We start from the raw sequence: 24,443 nt of genomic DNA, 5'->3' as shown, positions 1-24,443 counted from the left end.
GAAAGTTTTGAGGCCATTAAATTAAAAATAGGAAATTTAAGATATGAAATTTATGATATAAAAATGGTATATATATAGGTTTATTTATCTGTTAAAAAAGATTATGAGTGGTTGAATATGAAGCTAAAAATGGAGAGGTCTATTTATGAAAAGAATTAAAGTGGTTAAATCTGGAGATTTGAGATAATATTAAGAGTTGGTAAAAACTTGCGAATTCCATAATTGGCATCTACTTTTTCAGGCTAATTAAATTTTGTTAAGAATCCAAATTTGTAGTAGTGGTTGAAGAGCACGCGCCAAGTGAACGAAATAAATATTGGTTCACGTAAACGTGTTGTGGAGGTGCCACGTGGAGGGTAATATGGTACAGAGAATTAAATGTTCGTACACGCGCGCAAGAACCTTACTTTAGTATTACTGTATTAACATTATTATTATTAACTTGTCGGGTTTCACATTCAAAGATCCAAAATGTCCCGTAGATTGCAGAACCACAGCCAGGAACTCTAATCTAATTTGACGCCAACTTTCATCCAATTGGAATATTACTAAATCTCTTTTCACGATTTCACATTTGATTCTTCTCAATTTTACCTCTGATTCTCTCTTTGCACCTTTGTTTTTGTGTTGGTTTTAATATTTTTTCTTTTCCGGGCAAAGTTCTGTTTATTTTATTGTTTTCAGTCTTTGGTCAATTTTCACTGTCTCCTGATGATCATTTTACCATGTGGGGTGAGTTAATTTGAGAGTGTTGTGCGCTGATTTCTTCTTAAAGGCTCAAAAGGGGTCTTCTGGGTTTGATCGAACAACCAAAAAGAGTCTCTTGTTATCATTTCAACGCTACCAGATGCCAGAAAACAGGCAGGTTCTCAGGAATGCTGATTCTACACCTTCTGGTGACAACATTGAAGGTGGTGCAGATTTTTCTGGTGATTTATTTTCCTTTGTTTTTTTTTGTCACGATTCCTGCTTTAAATGCTCCTGATCATCGCTTAATCATCATGGCTTTGTGTTGTTTCGCTAGGGAATGTTAGGTATTAGATTGTCTTCACAAAACCATTTTTGTTTCATTTATGATATCGTGCCTTTCTTTTTATGGTACAACGATTTTGATTTGGAGAGTTCTGATGATTCACACAATGTATTGCGAGAGACCTTTGGGGATTTTCTAGAACATGGTTTAGTTTTTTCTTTTCAAAGTTTACTTTCCTAACCTGAGCTGTTATGCTTGATCACGCGTGGGTTTACGTAGTTGATGAACCCCTTTTAACGATGCTACGAAGGATCGCCTACATGTTTTGATCTTAAAATCTTTTAGGGAACACTGTTGTGCTTTTTGAGGTGAAAATGTTAGCTATTGGTTTAGTTTGTTCAAATGAGAGCTTGGATAGACTTTGCCTGATTCCTGGCTGATCTGTTTCGTAGAAGCGATTCGCCGTTTGAAAATCAATGATAATTGGGATAGAGATGCTGCAGCTCAATCTACCCAATATCCAGATCGACCCGGTGAACCCGATTGCTTGTATTATTTGAGGACTGGAATGTGTGGTTATGGGAGTAACTGTCGCTACCATCACCCTGCTCATATTTCAATTGTAAGAGCTCTTTCTTTTGTTTCCTTTTCATTCCTTGTCTTCTGAGTATATATTAAGCAACCCCTTTGGCCAAACATTTGACAAAGGATGTAGTTTGTGTAATTGTAATCTCTTAGTTCCTATTGAATTTCTTAAATCTGCTTCTCAGTTTTATCATATGCAAACAAAGGGAAGTTTCTAATACTTAATTAGATGTTCAGGGTTCTCATTATGGTGAAGAACTCCCCCAGAGGACCGGGCAACCTGATTGTGAGGTATGTTTATTTTGGCGATCAAAATGTAAATGTTTTGCAACTTTTCCCTCTGTTGAATTTGTTAGGGGTGTAATTTAGAACCGTTCTTGTGTCTTTGCCTAGCATCTTAAGCTTTGGGATAGATGTTGATTCATTAGTCATAACGGAGTTATTCTTTATGAAACTGACTGTGGATGCGTTTTTATATAAGAACACTACAGTGTGTTCAAACGAAGTTTGAGGTTTGTTTTGTTATAAGTAATAAACAATAAAATATCTTGCGTCTGTAGAAAACTCCATAAGAAGTTCTAAAGTTATGCGTTTCATATTTTGCAATGTCCCTCTGGCAGAAACTTTACTTGGTCTTTTGCATTTATGTTTGTCCTTTTTGTGGTCCCTTTCAATAATAGATCTGATCTGTTTGAAATGTTTAGCTTACTGATTACTGGTGCACTGATAACAAACCATTAAATGATGGAAAAGAAAATGTCAAACTGAAGTAGCGATACCTAATGAACTGGACAAAAGTAGAGTAGTTATGCTGTCAGTGTAACGTCTACCATTTTTGTTTTCTATTGATGATTTGTTTGATTTTTAGTGGTCATATTATGCGGTTTTTGTCCTATAGATCTTAATCATAAGATTTCATTATGATGGCAAAATTTTATTTGATGCCAGCTATGGCATACTTGAACTAGGAAAGGAATAAAATATATGAACTTAAGTTACACATCTATTATACTATACATATCGGGTTACGGAACCGAAGTGTAATCTGAAGAATTTTGTATGCTACACAGTCCATTTCAATGGGATATTTATTACACTATTCCAGTGCTTTTCAATTTGATTAACTTGTTTGAGATGTGCATTGCAGTATTTTCTTAAGACAGGGACATGCAAATATGGATCAACATGTAAATACCATCATCCAAAGGACAGGCGTGGTGCTGCTCCTGTGTCATTCAATACTTTAGGTCTTCCAATGCGTCAGGTTTGCGCATCCCTTTGCACCTTGATCACTTTTATAATTGATTGCTGATCATTTTGTTTTTGTTCATAAAAGAAACCGTTGCAATCTTTCAACATTCTTTGATTGTTGTTGCATTTAGGAAGAAAAATCATGTCCCTATTACATGAGAACCGGGTCTTGTAAGTTTGGTGTTGCATGCAAGTTTCATCATCCACAGCATGCTTCCATTGGAGCATATCCCTTGGCTGGATCTCCTACCTCAACAATTATCCCTACATCAGGTTTACCATATGCTGGAGGGTTTCCTGCATGGTCAGCAGTACCAAGAGTGTCATATTTATCTGGGCAAGGTGTTCAATCTTATGTGCCTCCTTTTCTCTCTTCTTCACAAGGCATTATACCCGTGCAGAGCTGGAACAACTACATGGTTAGTTAAGTTGAGGATGTTGAGTGTCCTGTTTATCTATATATTTGCTCTGGCCTTGCTCAGTGTTATTCTGCATGTATGAATGACTCTCACACATAATAGTTTTGGGTGGCTGAATGAAGCATTAGGCAATAGTTATTCACTTGGAGGCACCTAGAATTTGGTTGTCTGATTGATATATAAATGCAAGTGGATTATAAACCATCGATACCATGTTTTAATTCAAAATGTCTGATTGATATGTCTAGATACATATACATACAGTTATTCATCACACTTTCCATCAATTTTATTATGGTGATGGGGAAGCACATTTGGAATCCATATCCCTGTTAATATCTGAAACAAAAAAGGTGTCTTCTTCTTAAGGAAATCTTTGGAGCATCTCGCCTTTTAATGATAATTAATGATGTTGGGTTTTGGTTACTAATTGAAGGAGCACACAGTTAACGGCACTTTCTGCAAATTGAGTTAAAATCTTTTGTTTTGACTGTGACTTTGTTTCTCAAAATAGGGAAGTATGAACCCAACAATGCCTACTGGTTATCTTGGATCTAATCTTGTTTATGACTTCATGAATCTGGGGGAGTCACTTTTCGGCGGGCAGGCGATAAATTCAGCTCTCCCAAATCGACCTGATCAACCAGAATGTAGATACTTTATGAGCACTGGGACCTGCAAATATGGATCCGATTGCAAGTTCCACCATCCAAAGGAAAGAATATCTCAATCATTAATAAATCCACTTGGCCTTCCTGTGAGACCTGTAAGTTCAGCTTCTCCAAAAGCAATTTGTGATATAACTTTTAAAGAAACTCTTATGAAAGTTAACAAACCGTCATAACACTGTGTGAACTATCCATTTATTGCTCCTAATATACTGACAAGCTATTTTCACAATCCATATTACTACCAAACATGACTCTTCAGTATTTAGATTCCTGATTTCAAACTTGGCTTATTGCAGGGGCAAGCTGTGTGCTCTTACTACAGAATCTATGGAATGTGCAAATTTGGTCCAACATGCAAATTTGATCATCCAGTTTTGACTATCCCTCAGAACTATGGCTTGACTTCACCTGCTCTAGCACTTGATGCTCCTCTTATTAGTAACCAAAGAGGGTTATCAAGTGTACAACCACCTGAGACATCTCCTTCTAAATTATCAAGCGACAACAAGCTTCAGCACTCTGATGCAAAAGCTGCCACAGAAGATTCATCCAAACAAGCTGATACTACACCAAACTCCTTCCCAGCCTCCTCAGAGCCTTTACATGACTAAACTACTTCAAGTTTTATTTTTCTTTGGGACAATTTATTTTTTCCCCACATTTTCAGGAGAAGTATATCATACACACGTACCATCTATTCCCCCCTTTCACCTGCAATTCTGTCGAGTTGGATAGTTTGTTCAGAGGTTGTTGTGACAACCGCTACCTTGTGGGGAATGGAAGGCATTTTTTGTGGTGAATAAAATGCAGGTAGAAAGTTTATGACCCTTCTTTTTTTCCTCTCTCTGCTGAGGTTGGTTTGCTATAACACTTAAAAATGGTAAATGAAAAAAACTCAGGGATGCATGACAAACTTGTCACCAAATTTTTACCCCATTTTTTAAGGGACAATTAATAATTTAGAGTGGTGGCTGTGTAGAGTTTGGAAGTTCTAGATTATTGTCGGGTGTTTTGCAGCAGATTTGGTCATTTGGGTCTTTCATGTCTCTGATGTGAGTATAAACAAGAAAGACAATAATTATAGCAAGACTTGTTTATCACGTGAGTAGGGTCTATTAACCTTAGTTTTTGTCTTTTTATCTTGTATTTTAGGAAAAGTACGTGAATGATTTAATCCTTCTGTGGCATGGTTAGAATTCTAAATACCAATTTGAAGGAGGAAAACAAGAAGGATATAAAATAAAATAGAAAGGAAGAAGACAAATAAGAGAATACGGAATCCATAAGCGTTACCAAATGGGGTGGTATTGGTAGTGGTTTTCTAATGGATTTAGATTCTCTTTTTCTTAAATAGTAAGATATGATCTTCTTTGAGTACACAAGATATTTGTATTTTTTTTACATAATTAGGATATTTTCCAACCACTTGTGCCAAGTTTTTGCTTGGCAAAACTTATTTCCAAAAAAATCTCTAATTGAAGAAAACCAAAGGTCTCAATTTCATTTTTCAAAGTTGAAATTATGATGAATTTTAGTCTCCCACATGTGTAGTTGGAATTTGATAATGGACCTTGCTGCAATAAAAGGTGAACACAGTTCAAACCCTTTGGACTGAACAAATTTATTTAAATCTTGTCTTCACAATCTAAACCTTTGTTTAAGATTCCTCTCACAATTTAGATTGATCAAATTTTCCTATTTTATATGAGCATGTAAAAACAGTACTTAAATTGATTTTAGTTGAAGAAACTGACACTCACAAAACATATTAATTCTTACGTAAACCGCCGTTTTTTCAACAGGATTGATTCTTACGTAAGACATCTATGAAAAAAAAAAAAACATATTAACGTGAAAACATATATTTAAACACGTGTTGATTCGTTACCATAAAATCTATATTATTTAACTCCACCTTTTGTTACACCATTCTCTTTCCTACATTTTTAATTAATATGTATGGATGCTCTCTCGATTTTAATATGTTAGAACATTCTTGTATTAGCCACTTCAGCTACGATAGAATAAATTTTATGAGAAAAAATTAAAGCATACAAAAAATATAATAAATGTACCAACCATTATATATAGTTTTAAATTTGATTTTCCAAATCAAGCAGGAATTTATTATCAATTAATATGGTTGAAAAAAGAAATACAAAAAAAAAAAAAACAGGAATGTCCCCATAAATGAAAACAAAGTGGGGGAGAAAAAGACAACCAATATCTATCACATACATTCCCTTCCAATTAGCAATGGTACATTCAAGTTGGAAGAGTTAGGCCAATAAATGATTAACTCATCATTCATTAATCACACTTAACTACTAATCACTTATTGTTACAATGTTTTACAATTAACCATTGATTAATGATATATTACTAGGTAGAATTTAGCAGAAAAGTTGGAGACATCAAAATTGTGGAAGTATTTTTGGAATATTCTGAGAAGAGAATAATAGCATTAAGGGTGTTTGGTTCTTGGTTTTGATGTCACACCACCATCGAATAAAATGGAATGATTGGTTTGGGAATAAAAACATGATGGCTGCACCTCGTGGACCAACATTCAGTACAATTCATTTGGAACGTTGAGATTATGGTTTCCAGAGTTATTGAATAATAATTCTCATGAGTTTGGATGAATTGTGACCTACACATATTAATGGTAGATACATTGTCTTTAACTTTTGAAGGATTTTGAGATCAAGATATGGGATTATGTGTTCAATAAGTATGTCAATTTTGTGTTCAAATTCTATATGCATACCTTTTTGATACTTTATTGTCTCCTCATATTTGCAATTTTGTTCACCTTTTATAAAATAAAAAATAAACTTTTTAAAATCTTCACATTTTCGGAAAAATAATATTCAATGTACTTTAGAAAACCCTTTAAATTACATGTTAACAATTGACTCTAAATCATGGATACCAAACAATTTGTCAAAGGAGTTCAATCATTGTTATATCGTCTGATGGAAAGAAAAAAGAAAAAATCGTCTACTAGAGATAATCTAATAGTGGTAGAACATATTGTTTAGTGAGAATATTTATTAAACTTAATATTAGATGTGTGTTCAATTTTTAAACTTTCACGCGAAAATATAATTTAATTTTTTTAATTTTAATATAATTTGTTCATCAAATTTTAAAAATAAATTGCTTATTCTAATTGTTTAATTTGTAATGTGTTAAATAATGTTTGAGAATAATATTGGAATTATTTATATTGTTTGTCATATTATAAGTTAAATGTTACCATGAAACGTTATTTAAAATATAAATAAAAAATATTAGGGGTGGCAATACGGGCCGACCCAGCCCGTTTAGGCCTGACCCGCATAAAGTTCGCACAACGCGGGTTGGCCAGTCCTGTCCTGCACACTTTATGCGGACTGAAAGCACTGGCCCTTCCCGCATTGGGAAATTATTTAATTTTCTTAAAAAAAAATTATGATAAAATTTTCAATATTTAAAAATTGGGAAACTTTAAGAAGTTCACAAAATTAAGTAAAGACATTGGGGAATTAGATGATAAATTGACAATTCAACATTCTCATCATATTCATAGGACATACCCAATGTATTTTTAAAATTTTAGCACATTAAAAAAATTACATAATACTTGTCTTCTCCAGTTATACAAGAATTTGAAACGTTAATGCAAGAGTTCATAAAAGAATAAATTAATATACACAAGTGCAAGTTTTTCTTTTGAATTTTATGCAGGTTTTTTTTTTTAATTTTATGCAGGCTTACGGGCCAGCCTGCGCGGACCTATGCGAGCTGGACCTATGCGGGCCTGTGAGCTCACTGCCTTGGCCCACCCTGCATTTTTTCCACGAGCCTGTGAACCGATCTAACGGGTCAAACCCTAATTGCCACTCTAAAAAATATATCACTGGATTCATAGGACTATATTATTAGAAAGTGAGGTATTAATGGAACTGAAATCATGATGAAGAAAAAAAAAAAGTCTATTACCTTTCTTGATGAAAAATCATCTATATATTTTTATCATTTTATTTATTTTATTGAAGTACTAAATATGATATAAAATATGCTCAAAACCTGTAATTTTATGGAGTGACATTATTGGCCTTGCACGTTAAAACAATGAATTAACAAGTTAAACTCTTGGAGCTTTATTCCCAACCCTCTTTGAATCGATTAAACTAGTTTTAATCCACTAAAACCTATCACTTATAAAATTGCACGACTCTCTTTATTCTTTACAAATTTGAATAATCTTTTTAAGAGATGATCTAAATACTTTTTCAATTGAGAGAGGTATTTGCTTGAGATTAAAAAAATTGTTTTTTTTTTGTTTTAATTATTGTTTTCTTTAGTTCTTCTATGTTTTTTCTTGTTTTTAATTATAAAACTTGAAATATAGTGAATTAATTTGCTCAAATAACTATGCAAGTGATGTCACTCTTTCTCAAAAATAAACCAATATAAACTTAGTATTTTTCACTTTCTTATCTCTCATTTAAAAAAAGTATTCAACAAATTTTTTTTGTACACCTTGTTTATTTTTATTACCTTAATTCAATAAAAGTGATTCTTAATAATTTTAATTTTTCTAACCTTATATTGTACTCCTTTATTCTTTGTACTATTTTAATTCTCATTACCGAGTGGTGAGGGAATTAATAGTGTGTTTAGATAAAATAATTTAAAAGAGTAATTTATTTATTTGTTTTATAAAATAAAATTAATAATAGAAAAAAATAAAGAAAAAAGAGGGAATGAAGAACAACATTTTTTGTGTATATTATTATCATGAGAAAAAAAATTTATTTATGAACATTCACTAATTTCATAACATTTTGATGAATTTTGGAATTTTTGAAGTAAAAAAATGGTTTGGTTAAGAAAACTAATAAAAATTTTTTTTTTTAAATTATTTCTAAGGAATAAAGTAAAAAATAAAAAATTGAAGTTTCACAACCAGACATTTTTGTTTCTTTATACACTTGTATATTGGAAAAAATTTTGAAGTAAAAAAATGGTTTGGTTGAGAAAAATAAAATAAAAATTATTTTTTCTTAAAAAGTATTTCTACTCACAACCAGTCATTTTTGTTTCTTTATACACTTGTATATTGGAAAAATCAATTTATTAAATATTATTTGAATATATAAATTTTAATTTTAAAATACATATTTTTGAAGTGAAGTTGTATCATAGAAGATAAATTAAGATATTTTATCCAAATAATACGATTAAAATGTAAAATATTTTAATTATTTTATCCAAATAAAATATAAATAAATAGAAAAAAATTAGTTACAAATAATTTAAATATCATAAATTATTTGAAATTGTTAAGTTTATTGAAATCCTCACACTAACACAAAGTAAGATTATGAAAATTAAATAATCGTTCCAAGGTGTGGTTAGTAAAATTAATATTATGTTTCATTTATTTTGTTTGATTTTCTTAGTTTGAGAAAAAAATCATTTTAGAATAAAAATAATAATTATATATATGCATTATCTATATCCACTGTATTACTTATTTTGTTCAATATACTTTTTGTTTTCTGTCTATATATCTTTTCCTTAATGATCCGATAGAAAATATGTAAAACATCAGTAGTTGGTTGACCATCAGGTGTTCTTTAAATTATATATCCATTGAATTAATTCCCTCTCGTATTATTAGAATTATTAGAAGTATATGAAAGAAGAATCTTTGAAATCCTTTATAAAATACATATTTTTTATATGTTTAAGTATACAAATTTTTATAATTAAATATGTTTTATATTCTCAAACTATTTTAAAAATTATTTTATATTTAATATATATATGAAAAACATTATTTTCAATAAACAACACATAAAAATTATATTATAATTGAGTGGAAATTTTCATTTGCTATATTGTAAATATTATATGTGTTATTTGTTGAAGAAAATATTTTACATAATATTCATAAAGTGGATGAAACAAATAAGTATATATCTAGTTTATAAAAAATCTTTCTCCAAAACGTATTTGGAGAAAAAAAACATTTAATCTTAAATTTTAATTACTTTACATCATTTAATGATATATTCTTAAAATGATTTTATTTTAACCAATACATGACTTTTCGTTACATTATTATCCAATGTATTTTCTTTATTTTATATATAAAAGATATTTCATAGAAAATATTGAGAAATTAGTAAAATTTAATGCATTCAACTATTTTTTTCAGTGTGCGTGAAATTAAAATCAATATTTTTCTTATTATAAAATTTTGGTGATATTACTTCTAATGCAAAATAAAAAAATCTTAAATGAAAGCTAAAATTACTAAAATTGATTATATTTTACTATTTTTGTATTCTATTTACTTGTCTGATAATAACTCAATATCGCAGTAATCACTTTTCTTTTTTATTAATTACAATATACTTTTTGTGTGTTTTTTCAATCTTTAAGTATCTACGTATATATCTATTCATGTGATACAGAATAGAAAAAAAAAATATACAGTTGTTTTATTGAAATGAAAAAAAAAATGATAGTAATACTCTTAATTTGTATAAAATGACTCGCGAAAGTTTTATAATGAAGTAATTATTTGTCATAAATGCATACATTTATTGTTGTAAGAAGCTTCCAATAACTATGCATGAATGTGGTTCCCCACTTTCATTTTAAAATTAACGTCTAAATGTGTGTGTGAAAATGTAGTTCAAATTCTGCCAAATTCAACTCAAGTCATTTTAAGCAATAAATGTTTTTAGGAAAGTAAAGGGTAAGATGAAAAAAAAAAAAAAACCCGACGGAAACAAGGTTATTTGAACATAAGGATACCAAATGAAAATGAGTGAAAAGTGACTAATTGATGTAAGTATAAAAAAAAATAATTAATCGTCTATTCAAATATTAAGATGACAATAATTTTAGTTACAAAAATTTGGAATAATAGTAAATGAGAATATAAATTAGAGTGGAGGAGAGAATGGTTAGAGTGAGAGTTATCTCAAATTGAATCATTGAAAGTGACTTAATAAAGGGAGAAGACAAACTCAATTATGGATACAAAAGATTGTAAAATGAATTTTTTGAGTTAATATAAAGAACAAATGTAATTCTTAATGTAAAACACTTCATATGAGAATAGACCAAAACATAATTGCAACCAAGAATAACCTTGAATATAGAGGAAGAGTAGTATTATATAAGATATGTGTGCTTTGCAAATAACAAGATGAAACTATCCGACGTTTGTTTTTGAATTGTAAAGTGTCTACTGTGGTTTGAAACTTATATAATAAGTGAATAGTGTTATCACACACCACTTCCATCAATTCTACATATCTGGGATGAATAATAATGGAAACATTATCTGAAAAACTATGTGGATGACAATAATAAGATACATATGGGATCATAAAAATAAAGTGATGATTAAAAATGTTTCATAATTGATGAGAAGAATTATTCATAGCTGCTTAATTGATAGCTTAAGCATGGATTAGAAACAAATATATAAAAATATTAACTTCTCATTTTTTGACAGGTGCATTTGTCCAATGACATGCATTATAAGCATACAGAAATGAAGGGTTGGGTTGATTTTGATTTGCTTTTAATATTCATAGTGTATGATGAAAGAGTATTGGTTGGTCTTGGTCTTGTATTGTTTATGTACAGACTGGTCATACTTAACACATAAAGTACAAGAAAGTAGGAAGATTTGAAGTATCAATAAACAACAATTGAAGAGACAAAAAGAATGTTCTATTTTTTGATTCAATTTTTGTATATGCTCAGTTTTTAAGGTTTTTAATAGCTCCCTATTGGGTTTTTTTGATAGACATATGTAGGGATTTTTTGGATGAAACATCATCTATCTTTTGTACTATCCAGTTTCTTTACATTCCATTGGTTTGATTTGCTTTCAATATACATAGTGTATGGTGAAAGAGTATTGGTTGTTGTTGATTTTTTTTATGTGCAGATTGATTGTGGTCACACTCAACACATAAAATACAAGAAAGCAGGAAGATTTGAAGCACAAATAAACAACAATTGAAGAGACAAAAAGAATGTTTCATTTTCTGATTCAATTTCTGGATATGCTAAGTTTTTAAGTTTTTTAATAGATCCCTATTGGGTTCTTTTGATGGACATATGCAAGAATTTTTGGATGAAACATCATTTTTATCTTTTGTACTATACACTTTCTTTACATTCCATTGGTTTGATTTGGTTTCAATATACATAGTGTATGGTGAAAGAGTATTGGTTGTTGTTGATATTTTTTATGTGCAGACTGTGGTCACACTCAACACATAAATACAAGAAAGCAGAAAGATTTGAAGTACAAATAAACAACAATTAAAGAGACAAAAAGAATGTTTCATTTTCTGATTCAATTTCTGGATATGCTCAGTTTTTAAGTTTTTTAATAGATCCCTATTGGGCTCTTTTGATGGACATATGCAAGAATTTTTGGATGAAACATCATTTTTATCTTTTGTACTATACACTTTCTTTACATTCCATTGGTTTGATTTGGTTTCAATATACATAGTGTATGGTGAAAGAGTATTGGTTGTTGTTGATATTTTATTTTTTATGTGCAGACTGTGGTCACACTCAACACATAAATACAAGAAAGCAGAAAGATTTGAAATACCAATAACCAACAATTGAAGAGACAAAAAGAATGTTCTATTTTCTGATTCAATTTTTGTATATGCTCAGTTTTTAAGTTTTTTAATAGCTCCCTATTAGATTCTTTTGATGGACATATGTAGGAATTTTATGGATGAAACATCATCTATCTTTTGTAATAACTACCACTTGAATTCTTTTTATAGACATATGCAAGGATTATTTGAATGAAACATCATTTTTATCTTTTGTATTATGTAATTTTTGTACATTGTATACTAATTTTCCTGTAACCTAAGTACATATTCATATTCATAAACTCTTTTTATTGATATATATATATATATATATATATATATATATATATATAAATGCTATTTGGGAGTTTTCTTTGTGTGGATCTTCTTGTTGCTAAAATTGGTATATAGTATTACATGACTATAATTGTTTAAAACATATTTTAATTATAATTTCAATATTCAAATACATAATGATAACCCTGGGAATTATTTATTTATCAAATTTTGTATCTCTCTTTCTTGCACATTAATGTACAGCGTTGTCATCTGTTACAACTTATAAAAACAATTATTTTATAACTAACTCTTCATGTAATCCTTAAATATATTGAGTAAAATGTGTGATAATCATAATAAAAAAAATATTTATTTTATACACATATATTTATTAAAACACGTTTTATACTTTTCCTACTACTTCACACAAATCAAAGGTGTTTTAACATTTTTATTTTTAAAGAAGCACAGTGGATTATGTCCAAGGATAAAATGGATTATGCTCAACACAATCAATTTTTCAAAATTGATTATCTGTTGATTACACTCTCAACCTTATTTAACAAACCAAATAACACAAGCTATATTAATTCATGCAAGCTAAATGAAGCATTACTTCGTACACTTTTACCTTTTATAGCATATATTTATACGTACTTTAGATTATAAATCGTGATTTAAGGAACCTAATAGATCCCTAACAGTTCAATTACTGAACAAGAGACACACTATGATTAAAACCATGCTATTGGATCTATCCACACTTACTTTATTAGTTTCCCATTCATAGATTTAACTTTCCAATCGATCAAGTTAAGCAAACAAAAAATGTAATAAATGTGTGAATATTTGTGGTAAATTATATTTGGTTTATGAAAAGATTTGAAACATGTAGTATTAGGGAAGTGTGGTTAAAAGTGAAAAGGTGTGATTAGAATTGGGAAAACGGTTGCTGAGAATTGTGGTGGTTGGGCATTGCGCTTTGGTCCGAATAACAACAATAATTACGACAAGCAAAAGCCTAACACTATAATCACATCAGGGGCAGAGAGCCCCCAAACACCACCACACAACGACAAAAGGGCAAAAAAGACATTTAAAGTCACTATAATGAATCTATTGGAGCAAACGAGGCAAGACCGCATCATGCGACTCCAAACCTAAACGAGAAAGGAAAAGAAATGGAGAAGAAACGAGATTAAGAATTGGGGTTTGGAAAAGGTGGTCTCTTGCGTCGAGATCGAAACCATCTTCTTCTTCCAAACCATTCCAGTAAAACATGCGACGAGGGAGAGCCACCGCTGCTGTCGCCGCCGTCCATCCCCCGCCGGACCAGGAGCCTCCCACCAAGGAGACGCGCTTTCGTGGCGTCAGAAAGCGTCCCTGGGGGCGATTCGCGGCAGAGATTAGAGATCCGTGGAAAAAACAGCGCGTGTGGCTCGGCACCTTCGATTCAGCCGAGGATGCGGCACGGGCCTACGACGCCGCGGCCCGATCCTTCCGTGGTCCCAAGGCCAAGACCAATTTTCCTTTCCCGAACCCCGAGACGGATCACTCGCACTCGCAGATTCCGCTCTACCAGGCCCACGGGTTCTCCAAGTTCGACCCTGTCCAGGTGAACCGGCCCACCACCAGCGGCATGAGCAGCACGGTCGAGTCCTTCAGCGGGCCTAGGGTTCCTTCCTCCTCCACTCTCCACCCTCGCAAGCCCATCGTTAACCCTGTTGTTCCTCCTCTCGACGATTGCCACAGCGATTGCGACTCTTCTTCCTCCGTCGTCGAGGACGAGGACTGCGTCCTCACCTCCTCGTTCCGGCAACCCCTCCCCTTCGATCTCAACCTCCCGCCGCCAGGTGCCGACGACGACATCCCGGCCACCGCGCTCTGTCTCTGATGACGGATCGGTATAATCCTTCTCCTCCTCATCTTCATCTTCTTGTTCCATCGATGTCCTTTAATTAATTAATGTTTACGAGTTGTTAGATTGTTGTGGTGTTGTAGAGTAATATTATAGGCATGGAGGGATGGAGGTTTGTGTGGTGGTGGTTGTGGCTGTGTTGTTGTAAGTTATTTGGATCCTGTGTCATAGCATTGGACCTGATCTGAAAACTGGTTGGTGCTTATGCTTTCTTCATGGATCTGCTTCTTACCTTACCTTACCCAATTAGAACTTACTCTTTTTGTTTTTTTTTTTGTACAAAAATTATGGCAATCAGATCATAGAATAAATTACATTCTAATCAATTGCGCACTGTCCTTGCTTGCTTCTTGTCATCATCTTGCTTAATCTGCATTCCACCATTGCATTGGGATTGGGTTTTGTGTGTAACAGTGAGTAGGTTGCTGCATTCAAATGCAGTTTTGTTTTATCCCAGTTCTTGTTCATTGTGATGAGGAAAAATCCAAAATCGCTCAAGAATCTGATCTTTTTTCAATGAATCTTTGATGTTAATTGCAAGGTATTGAAACATAATCACCACCATTCCTTTGTAGACCATATCGTAGTTGATGGATGATATGGATCTGATATATAGGACGTGTTCATTGCTAGTTTCGTATTACTTTTGTAACTTTTTGTTTGAACAAGGGCTTTCTTAAAATAGAGAAAGATATGTTTTTTATCCTTCACCATATCTCAAGATTTGATTTGAGTTCATGTAAAATTTTAACATGTTTTTGTCTAAACATTTCTAAAAAGTGATATATAAGCTATGTGAATATCAAATACTAAAACCATGTGATTCTTTGAAGATGTTGGGATTAAAAACAACATATCACATTTTTTTTCAAGTATTGTCTTTAGGATAGTTTGATTAACCGAAACATGTTACCCTTACAAAGACCTTTTTCTTGTTACCATAATCAAACAATATTTTGGAGAAATTGTGTAAAAGTAAAAGTGAATAGGTCTAGTACATACAAGGATAGAGACATTTACTTTAAGATGTCGGAAAATTAGGTCTTGTATTTGATATATTATAATGATTAGCAGGGGTCTTGCATGTTTCATGCCCTAAGGCCACAAGTTTAGTCATCACATCTCTGAGAAAATCTCAGACCCTGAATTTTCTTCTTTCACGATTTTGGAAGATCATTTTCAGTTTTAAAAAATGTATTGAACTTAGTTATCTTAGTTTGTGTATTAGAATAGAATGAACACACATGTGATGGTTGGGGGGTGCTACCATCCTCCATATGATTAATTAGGGAAGATGAATAATATTTCATTTGATAAAGTTTCTGGCTTCAGTTGGCACCATAAAATTCCATGACATGGTTTGAATGTCACTTTTTTCTGCATGGTATTCCCTTAAGCTTGAGATTGATACCTTCTCAACAACCCTATTGATAAGACACAGACAAATGAAAGTGTGTTGTGCACAAGAAGAATTTTTTGGCTTTTGTTTTGAAATAAGCTTCTACGGAGATGATTGATTTCTGAACAGAAAGTGGATACCGTGCTATTTTCTGCGTATAATATTAATCAATAATAGCATAAAGTTATACCTTTATCACTATTCTTCTCGGAATTATTAGGGCCAGTGTTACCGAAAATGAATGGTTAACATATTAAAGTCACCATGTTAATGGTTTTAATAAAGTAGAAGGAACATTGAGAATATCTGGTTTATTGTTAACAGTTTTTGAACATATAAAAGATACGAACAAATGTGATTTTTCTCTGTTGATATGGATATCGTTATCTTTTTCTGTTAATTTAAGCGAAAGAATCCAACTTTGTAATGATTGTATAAACGAATATACTTCACCGTCCTCGCTAATAGTAATTCTTTAACAAATAAACATGTTACTTACAATAAAAACAAGAAAGAAGCAACAAAACTTATCCTTCATGAATAAAATAACACTTGGAAAAGCTGGAAAAGAAGAAGAATATGTATCCATGAATTAAAATAAGACTTTACATGTACATATAGTTTGGACGGTTCCACGTTAATTTTTATTTACTTAGATTCAGCTTCTAAATATACAGATCAATGGTATTTTTAAGTGCAGCATACATTATTCTATTTCCATATATTGTGAGGCTGAAAATTTGTTTCGAATTAATTTCAGAAAGAAACCTTATCTATGATTAGACTTGGATACGAATTTAACAAAAATGGGTATAAAACAATGTTAGACAATTATTGTAATTAATAAAGATAGATTAGACAAACCTTTGAGAATATTACAAATTAACCCATTGTGTGGATTTGCAAGAACGTAACGGATTGCAGAGAAGGACAGTTTGCGTTAAGTTGTGATAAAAAATTTAGCAAAATACTTCATCCAAAATTGCAAAAAGGGCATTAGGTGAATGTAAATGGAGATCTACCAGACCCTACAAATGGGCACATATCTCGTTCAACAAAGATAAAGCATCTTTGTACCTTAATTATGTGTCGACAACATAGGTAAAGTTTGCATGTATTGCTGTAAGCACATGTTCTAATGTTTTTATTTTTATTTTTTTAGTTGGCCTAATTTGTAAAGCAATGGAGAATGAAGAAAAATATTTCTACCGTTTGATATCTTTTTACTGGAAAATGATTGTCATTGCATTCTCTTTCAAAGAGAAATAAAAATAAAAAGGTCAGTATATGGTATAGATTGAATTAACTCTTAATAAATATTATATTAGTAATAGTTTTTATATAGAATGAAATTGTCGACCTAACCATTTAATTATTTGTATCGACTTTGTTATAAAGATTAAATATTGTTTCTACCAAGTAAAAATATATCCAGAAGAATACAAGTTTATGTCTGAGTCAAAAAACTCCAAAAACACATGTGTGTAATATCTAACTAAAATATTCGGCAACTCGCACTTTTTGACTTTGAAGTGTCTTATTTCGATGTGGTAAGATGAGTTTAGTGAGGGAGTTTGCAAAGTCATTTTGACGTCCAAGTTAGTAATAGAGTAACAAAAACATAATAATGACCATATGCTTTCTTACCTTATGAACAATGTCTTTTATACTATCTGGATAAGCCTAGCTTCATGAACCTAGAGTTTGCGAAGTTAACTGGTTTTGGGATTATCTTAATTGATCTCTATTAATCTTAATTCTTCGTTTATTCTTTTATTTGCCAATAAGGATCCGTACTAAGAATGACGCTTCATTTTAAATTGTAGTAAATGAGTGTTGGTTGTACTTTGGGACCGATATCTCCTCGACCTTTGCTTATGTTGGTGGTGCCTAGGTGTCCTCGACTACCTTACCAACGTTACTCATAATCGTCATAGTCCCTACATAAGCATGCTAAGGTCCTCTTGATCATGGCACGCGAAGTGCTCCTAGCCTGAAGTGTTATCGGCCTTCTGGGCCGAGGTATTCTCGACTTACTACGTACAAATACCAATAATAAAATTATCGAATTATTTTTATTTATATTTTCATTTTTTTGAAAATATATTTAATCTAATGAGATAACAAATAATTATATATAAAATATGTGAGAAATAAACTTAAATCCAATGATAAACTTTAAAATGAAAAGTATGATTCAATTAAAAGTTATTAACAATTATAAAAATTACTTTAATGGAACATTGTCTCCCCTTCACTTATTACACTTATGAGGAGAATTTAAATCACATCTATGGTATTAAAACTCATTGTTATTTAGAAGAAGTACGTCATAGTGATTATACATTTAATACTTTACATTAATATAAAATAAATTATTATCTTAATTATATATATATATTGATTAATGTATGATTTTTTAAATATAATAAAATATAAATAATTTGATAAGTTTATACTGCTAATATTATTACTATATTATTACTATGATATTCAACTTTTAAAATTTTTAGATCATTTAAGTCGAAAATACTAATAAGCATAATCATGCTACTAATTATATTATAATTATTATTATTATTATACAATTGATAATGAACATAAATAAATATATAAGTATATAAAATATATTTATAGAAAAACATAGTTTCAAACTTTTAAAATATCCATAAAGGTCGAAAGATCTAACAATACAAAATTACATACCTAAACCATAATTACTCACCATCAATGACTCACTCCCACTTGTATTATGTTATGCTCAAATGTATCATACAATGATAACATGCAAGCAAATCACAACAACATACAATAACTATTACAATCATTTAAATATCGATAATCACACAATTCAATCTCAATATAACACTCATTAAGACAAAAATATATTTTAGATTCAAATTTCTGAATACACATGCATTGAGTTGGATGCTCATGAAGTCTTGCACCTGTCATGTAACCTCTTAGTGCATTGTAATAACGAGCCTTGATTCCGCTCGATCTAAAGTCTCCATGACATAGTTAATTCCTTCTATCCTTTAAGTCACAACATTATTTCATACATACAGATCTTGCAAAACAAGAGCCTCCTTCAATTCTCATAACCTAAACTTCGTTCTCTATATGAGTTTGTAAGTTTAGTAGAGTTAGAATGACTTCACACATTGGATCCCTACTCAATGCACATACTACATTATACCACATGATACTTCTCCTTAGAAATAATTGTATTCATACAATTTCACACAATAGTTGTACCATTCCATCACAATATCAAAATATTTTTGTCATAAAATCTCAAACTACATTAAAGAAATCATCACCATCACCGGTGGAACCTCATTCTTCCTTTCTCATTCATACAACATATCCACACATTATACAAAAAAATTTAGTATATTCATTACTACATCATACCATATGATACTTCTCCTTAGAAATAATTGTATTCATACAATTTTACACAATAGCCGTATCATTCCATCACAATATCAAAAGGTTTTTTTTCATTAAATCTCAAACTACATTAAAGAAATCATCACCATCACCATTGGAACCTCATTCTTCCTTTCTCATTCATACAACATATCCACACATTATACAAAACAATGTAGTATATTCATAGAACAAAAGACCCTCGTTATACTCACTTTTACCTTCTTTTCATATTGCAAAACAATCATTTTCCTAAAAACCATGATTTTCCGCCCAACCACCATACAATTTGCTCAACGAATCTGAGATAGGTTAATCCTTCAACTTAGACTCATTCAACGAATTGTGTTCTGGCTTAACGAAACACCTCTAGAGGTATAATTGCCCAACGAAGCCGTAACTCACCCAATGACTTAGGACTTGGAGTTAAATTCCCCTAAATTTGCCTAGCAAGGCTAGGCCCACTCAGTAACCAAAACCCCCTTACCTCTTTATAATTTCCAAACATCGTTTTCGCTCAACGACCATTCTACTTGCTTAACAACCATGCCCCATGGGAGCTAGTTTTACGAAGCTCGCCCAATGAGCTCTAACTTGCCTAGTGAGTGGAAATGTTTGAAGCTTTGTGATTTTATTTTTTACTCTCACTCAATGGGGGTCTTAGCTCATCCAATGAGTCTACATAAACCAAAAACGATATTGGTATGTCAATTTGCTCCAATTGGTTTTTTTATCCCTTTTACAAACCATGTTTGGCACAAATTAGTTTGAAAATGGACAATTATGAGCCAATTGGTCCAAACTCATATACTTATAATTAAATATTCCATAAATTAGACATTAATTTAGCTTAGCACATACATCATTTTATACAAACAATTTCCAAGTACTAATTTACTCAAGTTTATCAAAGGTCTAAGCTAAATTAATCAAAAATTATAAACCAACCATTAGAAATTTTCACCAAAAATCAACATACAGATCAAAGCAAGCATAAACATGTATAAAAACATTACTAGCTTCACTTACCTAGATTACAAGTCACCAACACAAAAACTTCATTGCCTTTATAGAGCTCATCTCATACAGGAAGCAATATCCGCATACAAACAACTCATCATCAATTTGACTATATCCTAACAATTCTAACTGAGTAGAGATTCATCTTGATCTCTTAAACACCACATGCATAGCCAAAAAAATCCACATGCAAGCCTAAAGCATTCCACATGCAACATATTTTTTAAAAGACCAGAAGAAGGGCAAATAGGTGAACTTACCTTATTTAGGAAACTAGTCGAATAGGATTGGATAGTCCTTAACGTTAAAATTTAGGTATAAATATACATTTGGTACCTAAAGTTTTTCGGAAAGTTCAATGTGGTACCCGAACTTTAGGAATGTTCAATTTGGTACCCCAATTTTTTAAAGAGGTTCAATTTGGTCCTCTCCGTTAAGTTGGAGTTAACACCGTGTCCGTACAGGACACGTGTCAAGCCATGAAATTTTTATTTTTTTTTTAATTTTTATTCAAAAAATTATTTTTTTTTTCAAAAAATTTTAAAAACTGCCACGTGTCAGTTTATCATTGTGCCACGTGGCAGCTTACAAGCATGATACATGGCAGTGTAATAGTTGTTTTCAATTTAGTACCCAATTTAAATTTTTGGTTCAATTTAGTACCCAATTTTTTAAAATCATTCAATTTCGTCATCTTTCATTTGAGACCAAATTAGTAAATAAGCTTAATTATAATTTATATAAACATGTTAAAATAATTGTTTTGAATTTATACATCAAATCACTACACCTAAATATTCAAATTATTTTATTTTTTACAAGTGTAAAAAATTTCATGTATAAAAAATTACAAATGTTAAAATGAAAAAAATAAAATAATTTAAGTATTTAGGTGAAATGATTTGATGTATATATATTATAAAAAGTTATTGTAACATGTATATATAGGTTGTAATTAAGCTTATTTACTAATTTGGTCTCAAATGAAAGATGACGAAATTGAATGATTTTAAAAAATTGGGGTACTAAATTGAATCAAAAATTTAAATTGGGGTACTAAATTGAAAACAACTATTACACTGCCACGTGTCATGCTTGTAAGCTGCCACGTGGCACGATGATAAACTGACACGTGGCAGTTTTTTAAATTTTTTGAAAAAAAAAATAATTTTTTGAAAAAAAATTTAAAAAAAAATAAAAATTTTATAGCTTGACACGTGTCCTGTACGGACACGGTGTTAACTCTAACTTAACGGAAATGATCAAATTGAACCTCTTTAGAAAATTGGGGTACCAAATTGAACATTTCTAAAGTTCGGGTACCACATTGAACTTTCTGAAAAAATTTGGGTACTAAATGTATATTTATACCTAAAATTTATATGACTTATTTCAATCTTCAAATAATTGGGTAGATTCGTTAGAATCTTAAGGAAAAATCAGAGAAGGAAGAAAAATCAATAATATTTTTAGAGCAATGATGATCGTTATTAAAAAATTTGATTAGTTCATAATTCTATTTATAAATTAGACTTTTATTATTCTTATTTAAATCATGTTTTATTTTTTAAAATTAAACATTGAATTGAAAGTTTCCCTTCTCATACACTTTTATATTAATCTCAAATGATTTGTTACCTTATTTATATAGATGTAATATTTAAAATATATTAAAATATGAATAATTTATTTAATTTTTTACCTTTATTTCATCTTTACAAAATTTAACACAAATATTTATGATGATAGAATGCACGGTATAACTATTGTCATCGAGTTAAGCAAATATTTGTTTATATAAACTTATTGACTATTCCTAAAAGGCATACTCAGAATCATATCGTAAAACAAAAAATATTATCCGAGATTATTTGCTAACATAGTGTGACTACGCAATGAAAAAAAAAAAAAACTTCAAAAACATCACGTAAATAGAACAATTAAAATGTGAAAACTTATGATTTAACTCACAAATATTTTACTATTAATGGGCAACACTACGTACAAGGCTTCTTACATAAAATATCAAATTTTATAGTACAAAATTGTCACATAAAACATCAAAATTGATAGGATTTCGAACTTTTGTACTTTTTTTTTAAAAATATGATTAACTTGAAAAGTTCAATTGGAAATGTATTTGTAGCCTGTATGTGCTATGTAAAATACCTTTGGAAATTTCCTTTTCAAACTATAATAACATTACATTTTCAAATAACAATTTTTTAATTATTGTAATTATATATTTTAATAACTTAACAAATAAAATAAAAATTGATAATACTTTACTTGAAGGAAAAATAGTTAATATAATGTTGTCATATAAATTTATCCGGTGATAAAACTTTCTTTAACAACATATAATAAATAATAAAAGATAATGATTGGATGAATTGTCCTTTAATAGAAATCACGATGTTATAAATTAATATATTTTTTCATTAATAATTTTTAATATATTAAGAATTAATTTCTTTAAACAATATTTTTTTTAAATGTTGTTGTTGACAATTTCTTTTATTATTAACCCAAACAGAGTTAAGTTGTGTTTGTTTTAATCTAAGCCTCTGTTCGTTTGCGCGATTTGTATTGTTACCACATATTAGGGACGATGGATTTAAAAATAAGTTGCGTTCCCATTCAGTGATTTGTGCAGAAAAGAGAAGATGGATTCATGAAATTTTTACCAAAATCCATCTTCTCAACAATAGAAAGATTTGAATAGATTTTAACGACTTTACTTTCATACCCTTTATATATATATATATATATATATATATATATATATATATATATATATATATATAATATATTATAAATAATTTGTTTCCTATTATTATTTTATTATATATAATAATAATTAAACATATTTATAAATAATTAAAAATACATATTATAATTAACAATACATATTATAATTAATATATATATATATATATATATATATATTAATATCATATTTATTAATATATATATATATATATTTAATTATTAATATAATACATGCATAATAATAATATTTATTATTAATTATATATAGATATATATAATAATTAAAATATTATTAAAATTTTATATAATTTTAATATTTTTTTAATTCGTATAATTAATTATAATTATTTTTATAACATCAAATTACAAAATCATTCTCTTTTTTTACACAAGGGTATTATGGTAACTTAATAAATATATCTATTTTAACATATAATTTTATCTATCACATCAATCAAATCTTTCACTAACTTTCATAAAAATTATCTCCAAATCCACTCACTTTATCCTCTAAATCCACTCAAAAAAAACACAAATATTCATTAACCTAAATCTACACAAATCCATCTTCACACTCTCCCCCATATTCATCTACACAAAGGAACACACCCTAAGAGTCTGTATAAAAAAGTGATGTCAACAGTTTGACAATATTTTTGGTATGTTTCATTTAATACAAGACGTTGGTTAATTTTAAAACAACATAAAATATTTCACCATTTTTTTTATTAAATAAAACTTACTTTTTTCTTTTTAACTCCAATCCAAACACTATTAAAACATTGAGTTACGTGAAAAGTAATTTTTTCTCTTTCAAAAATTTAAATTACTATATTTATTTAAACATGAAAAATATTTTTTGGACCTAACTGGTGTGATGTAATATTAAGAAAACAATGATTTTTTATTTTAGAATAATTAAATGTATATTTTTACAGAAACCGAAATAAAAAAATTAGTATTAAAACTATTTTTAAGCTTAATTTTAAATATTTTTTAGGTAAAATTATAAGTGCATAAAAATAAATACTATTTTATAAATGAAAATGGTCAAATACTAATTTGGTTTGTTACAA

At 29.9% G+C, this 24,443-nt stretch overlaps 2 protein-coding genes across 4 annotated transcripts; both read left to right on the top strand.

Annotated features, from left to right (window-relative positions):
- Positions 1-438: 438 nt before the first annotated feature.
- LOC114194577 (zinc finger CCCH domain-containing protein 3-like) lies at positions 439-4,726 on the top strand. Of its 3 annotated transcripts, none has more exons than XM_028084907.2 (7): positions 439-911; positions 1,426-1,595; positions 1,796-1,849; positions 2,706-2,822; positions 2,941-3,228; positions 3,743-3,994; positions 4,196-4,726. In XM_028084907.2, the coding sequence occupies exons 1-7, from the start codon at positions 848-850 to the stop codon at positions 4,508-4,510; spliced, it is 1,260 nt and encodes a 419-aa protein (XP_027940708.2). In that variant the 5' UTR covers positions 439-847; the 3' UTR covers positions 4,511-4,726. The 3 variants fall into 3 exon arrangements, with proteins under 3 accessions (XP_027940708.2, XP_085521955.1, XP_085521956.1); XM_085665829.1 differs by having other exon boundaries at positions 439-929; XM_085665830.1 differs by lacking the exon at positions 439-911 and adding an exon at positions 959-1,341.
- Positions 4,727-13,939: 9,213 nt separating this feature from the next.
- On the top strand, positions 13,940-15,067 carry LOC114193083 (ethylene-responsive transcription factor 3-like). The gene has a single exon (XM_028082780.2). It carries the CDS (start codon positions 14,103-14,105, stop codon positions 14,715-14,717), a length of 615 nt encoding a protein of 204 aa, XP_027938581.1. The 5' UTR covers positions 13,940-14,102; the 3' UTR covers positions 14,718-15,067.
- The last annotated feature ends 9,376 nt before the right edge of the window (positions 15,068-24,443 follow it).

The sequence above is a fragment of the Vigna unguiculata genome, chromosome 8 (assembly GCF_037176805.1).
Source record: "Vigna unguiculata cultivar grain cowpea cultivar isolate G323 ecotype 2 chromosome 8, ASM3717680v1, whole genome shotgun sequence".
In the NCBI taxonomy this organism is placed as follows: Eukaryota; Viridiplantae; Streptophyta; class Magnoliopsida; order Fabales; family Fabaceae; genus Vigna; species Vigna unguiculata.
Note: the sequence above shows the minus strand (reverse complement) of the source record. Positions and strands in the feature narration are given on the sequence as shown.

Bases quoted from the DNA above. Each gene is read 5' to 3' on its own strand.
- LOC114194577 (XM_085665829.1), top strand. From the start codon at position 848: ATGCCAGAAAACAGGCAGGTTCTCAGGAATGCTGATTCTACACCTTCT. The intron at 2,823-2,940 runs GTTTGCGCATCC...TGTTGCATTTAG, and splicing joins TAGGTCTTCCAATGCGTCAG to GAAGAAAAATCATGTCCCTA. The intron at 3,229-3,742 runs GTTAGTTAAGTT...TTCTCAAAATAG, and splicing joins AGAGCTGGAACAACTACATG to GGAAGTATGAACCCAACAAT.
- LOC114193083 (XM_028082780.2), top strand. From the start codon at position 14,103: ATGCGACGAGGGAGAGCCACCGCTGCTGTCGCCGCCGTCCATCCCCCG.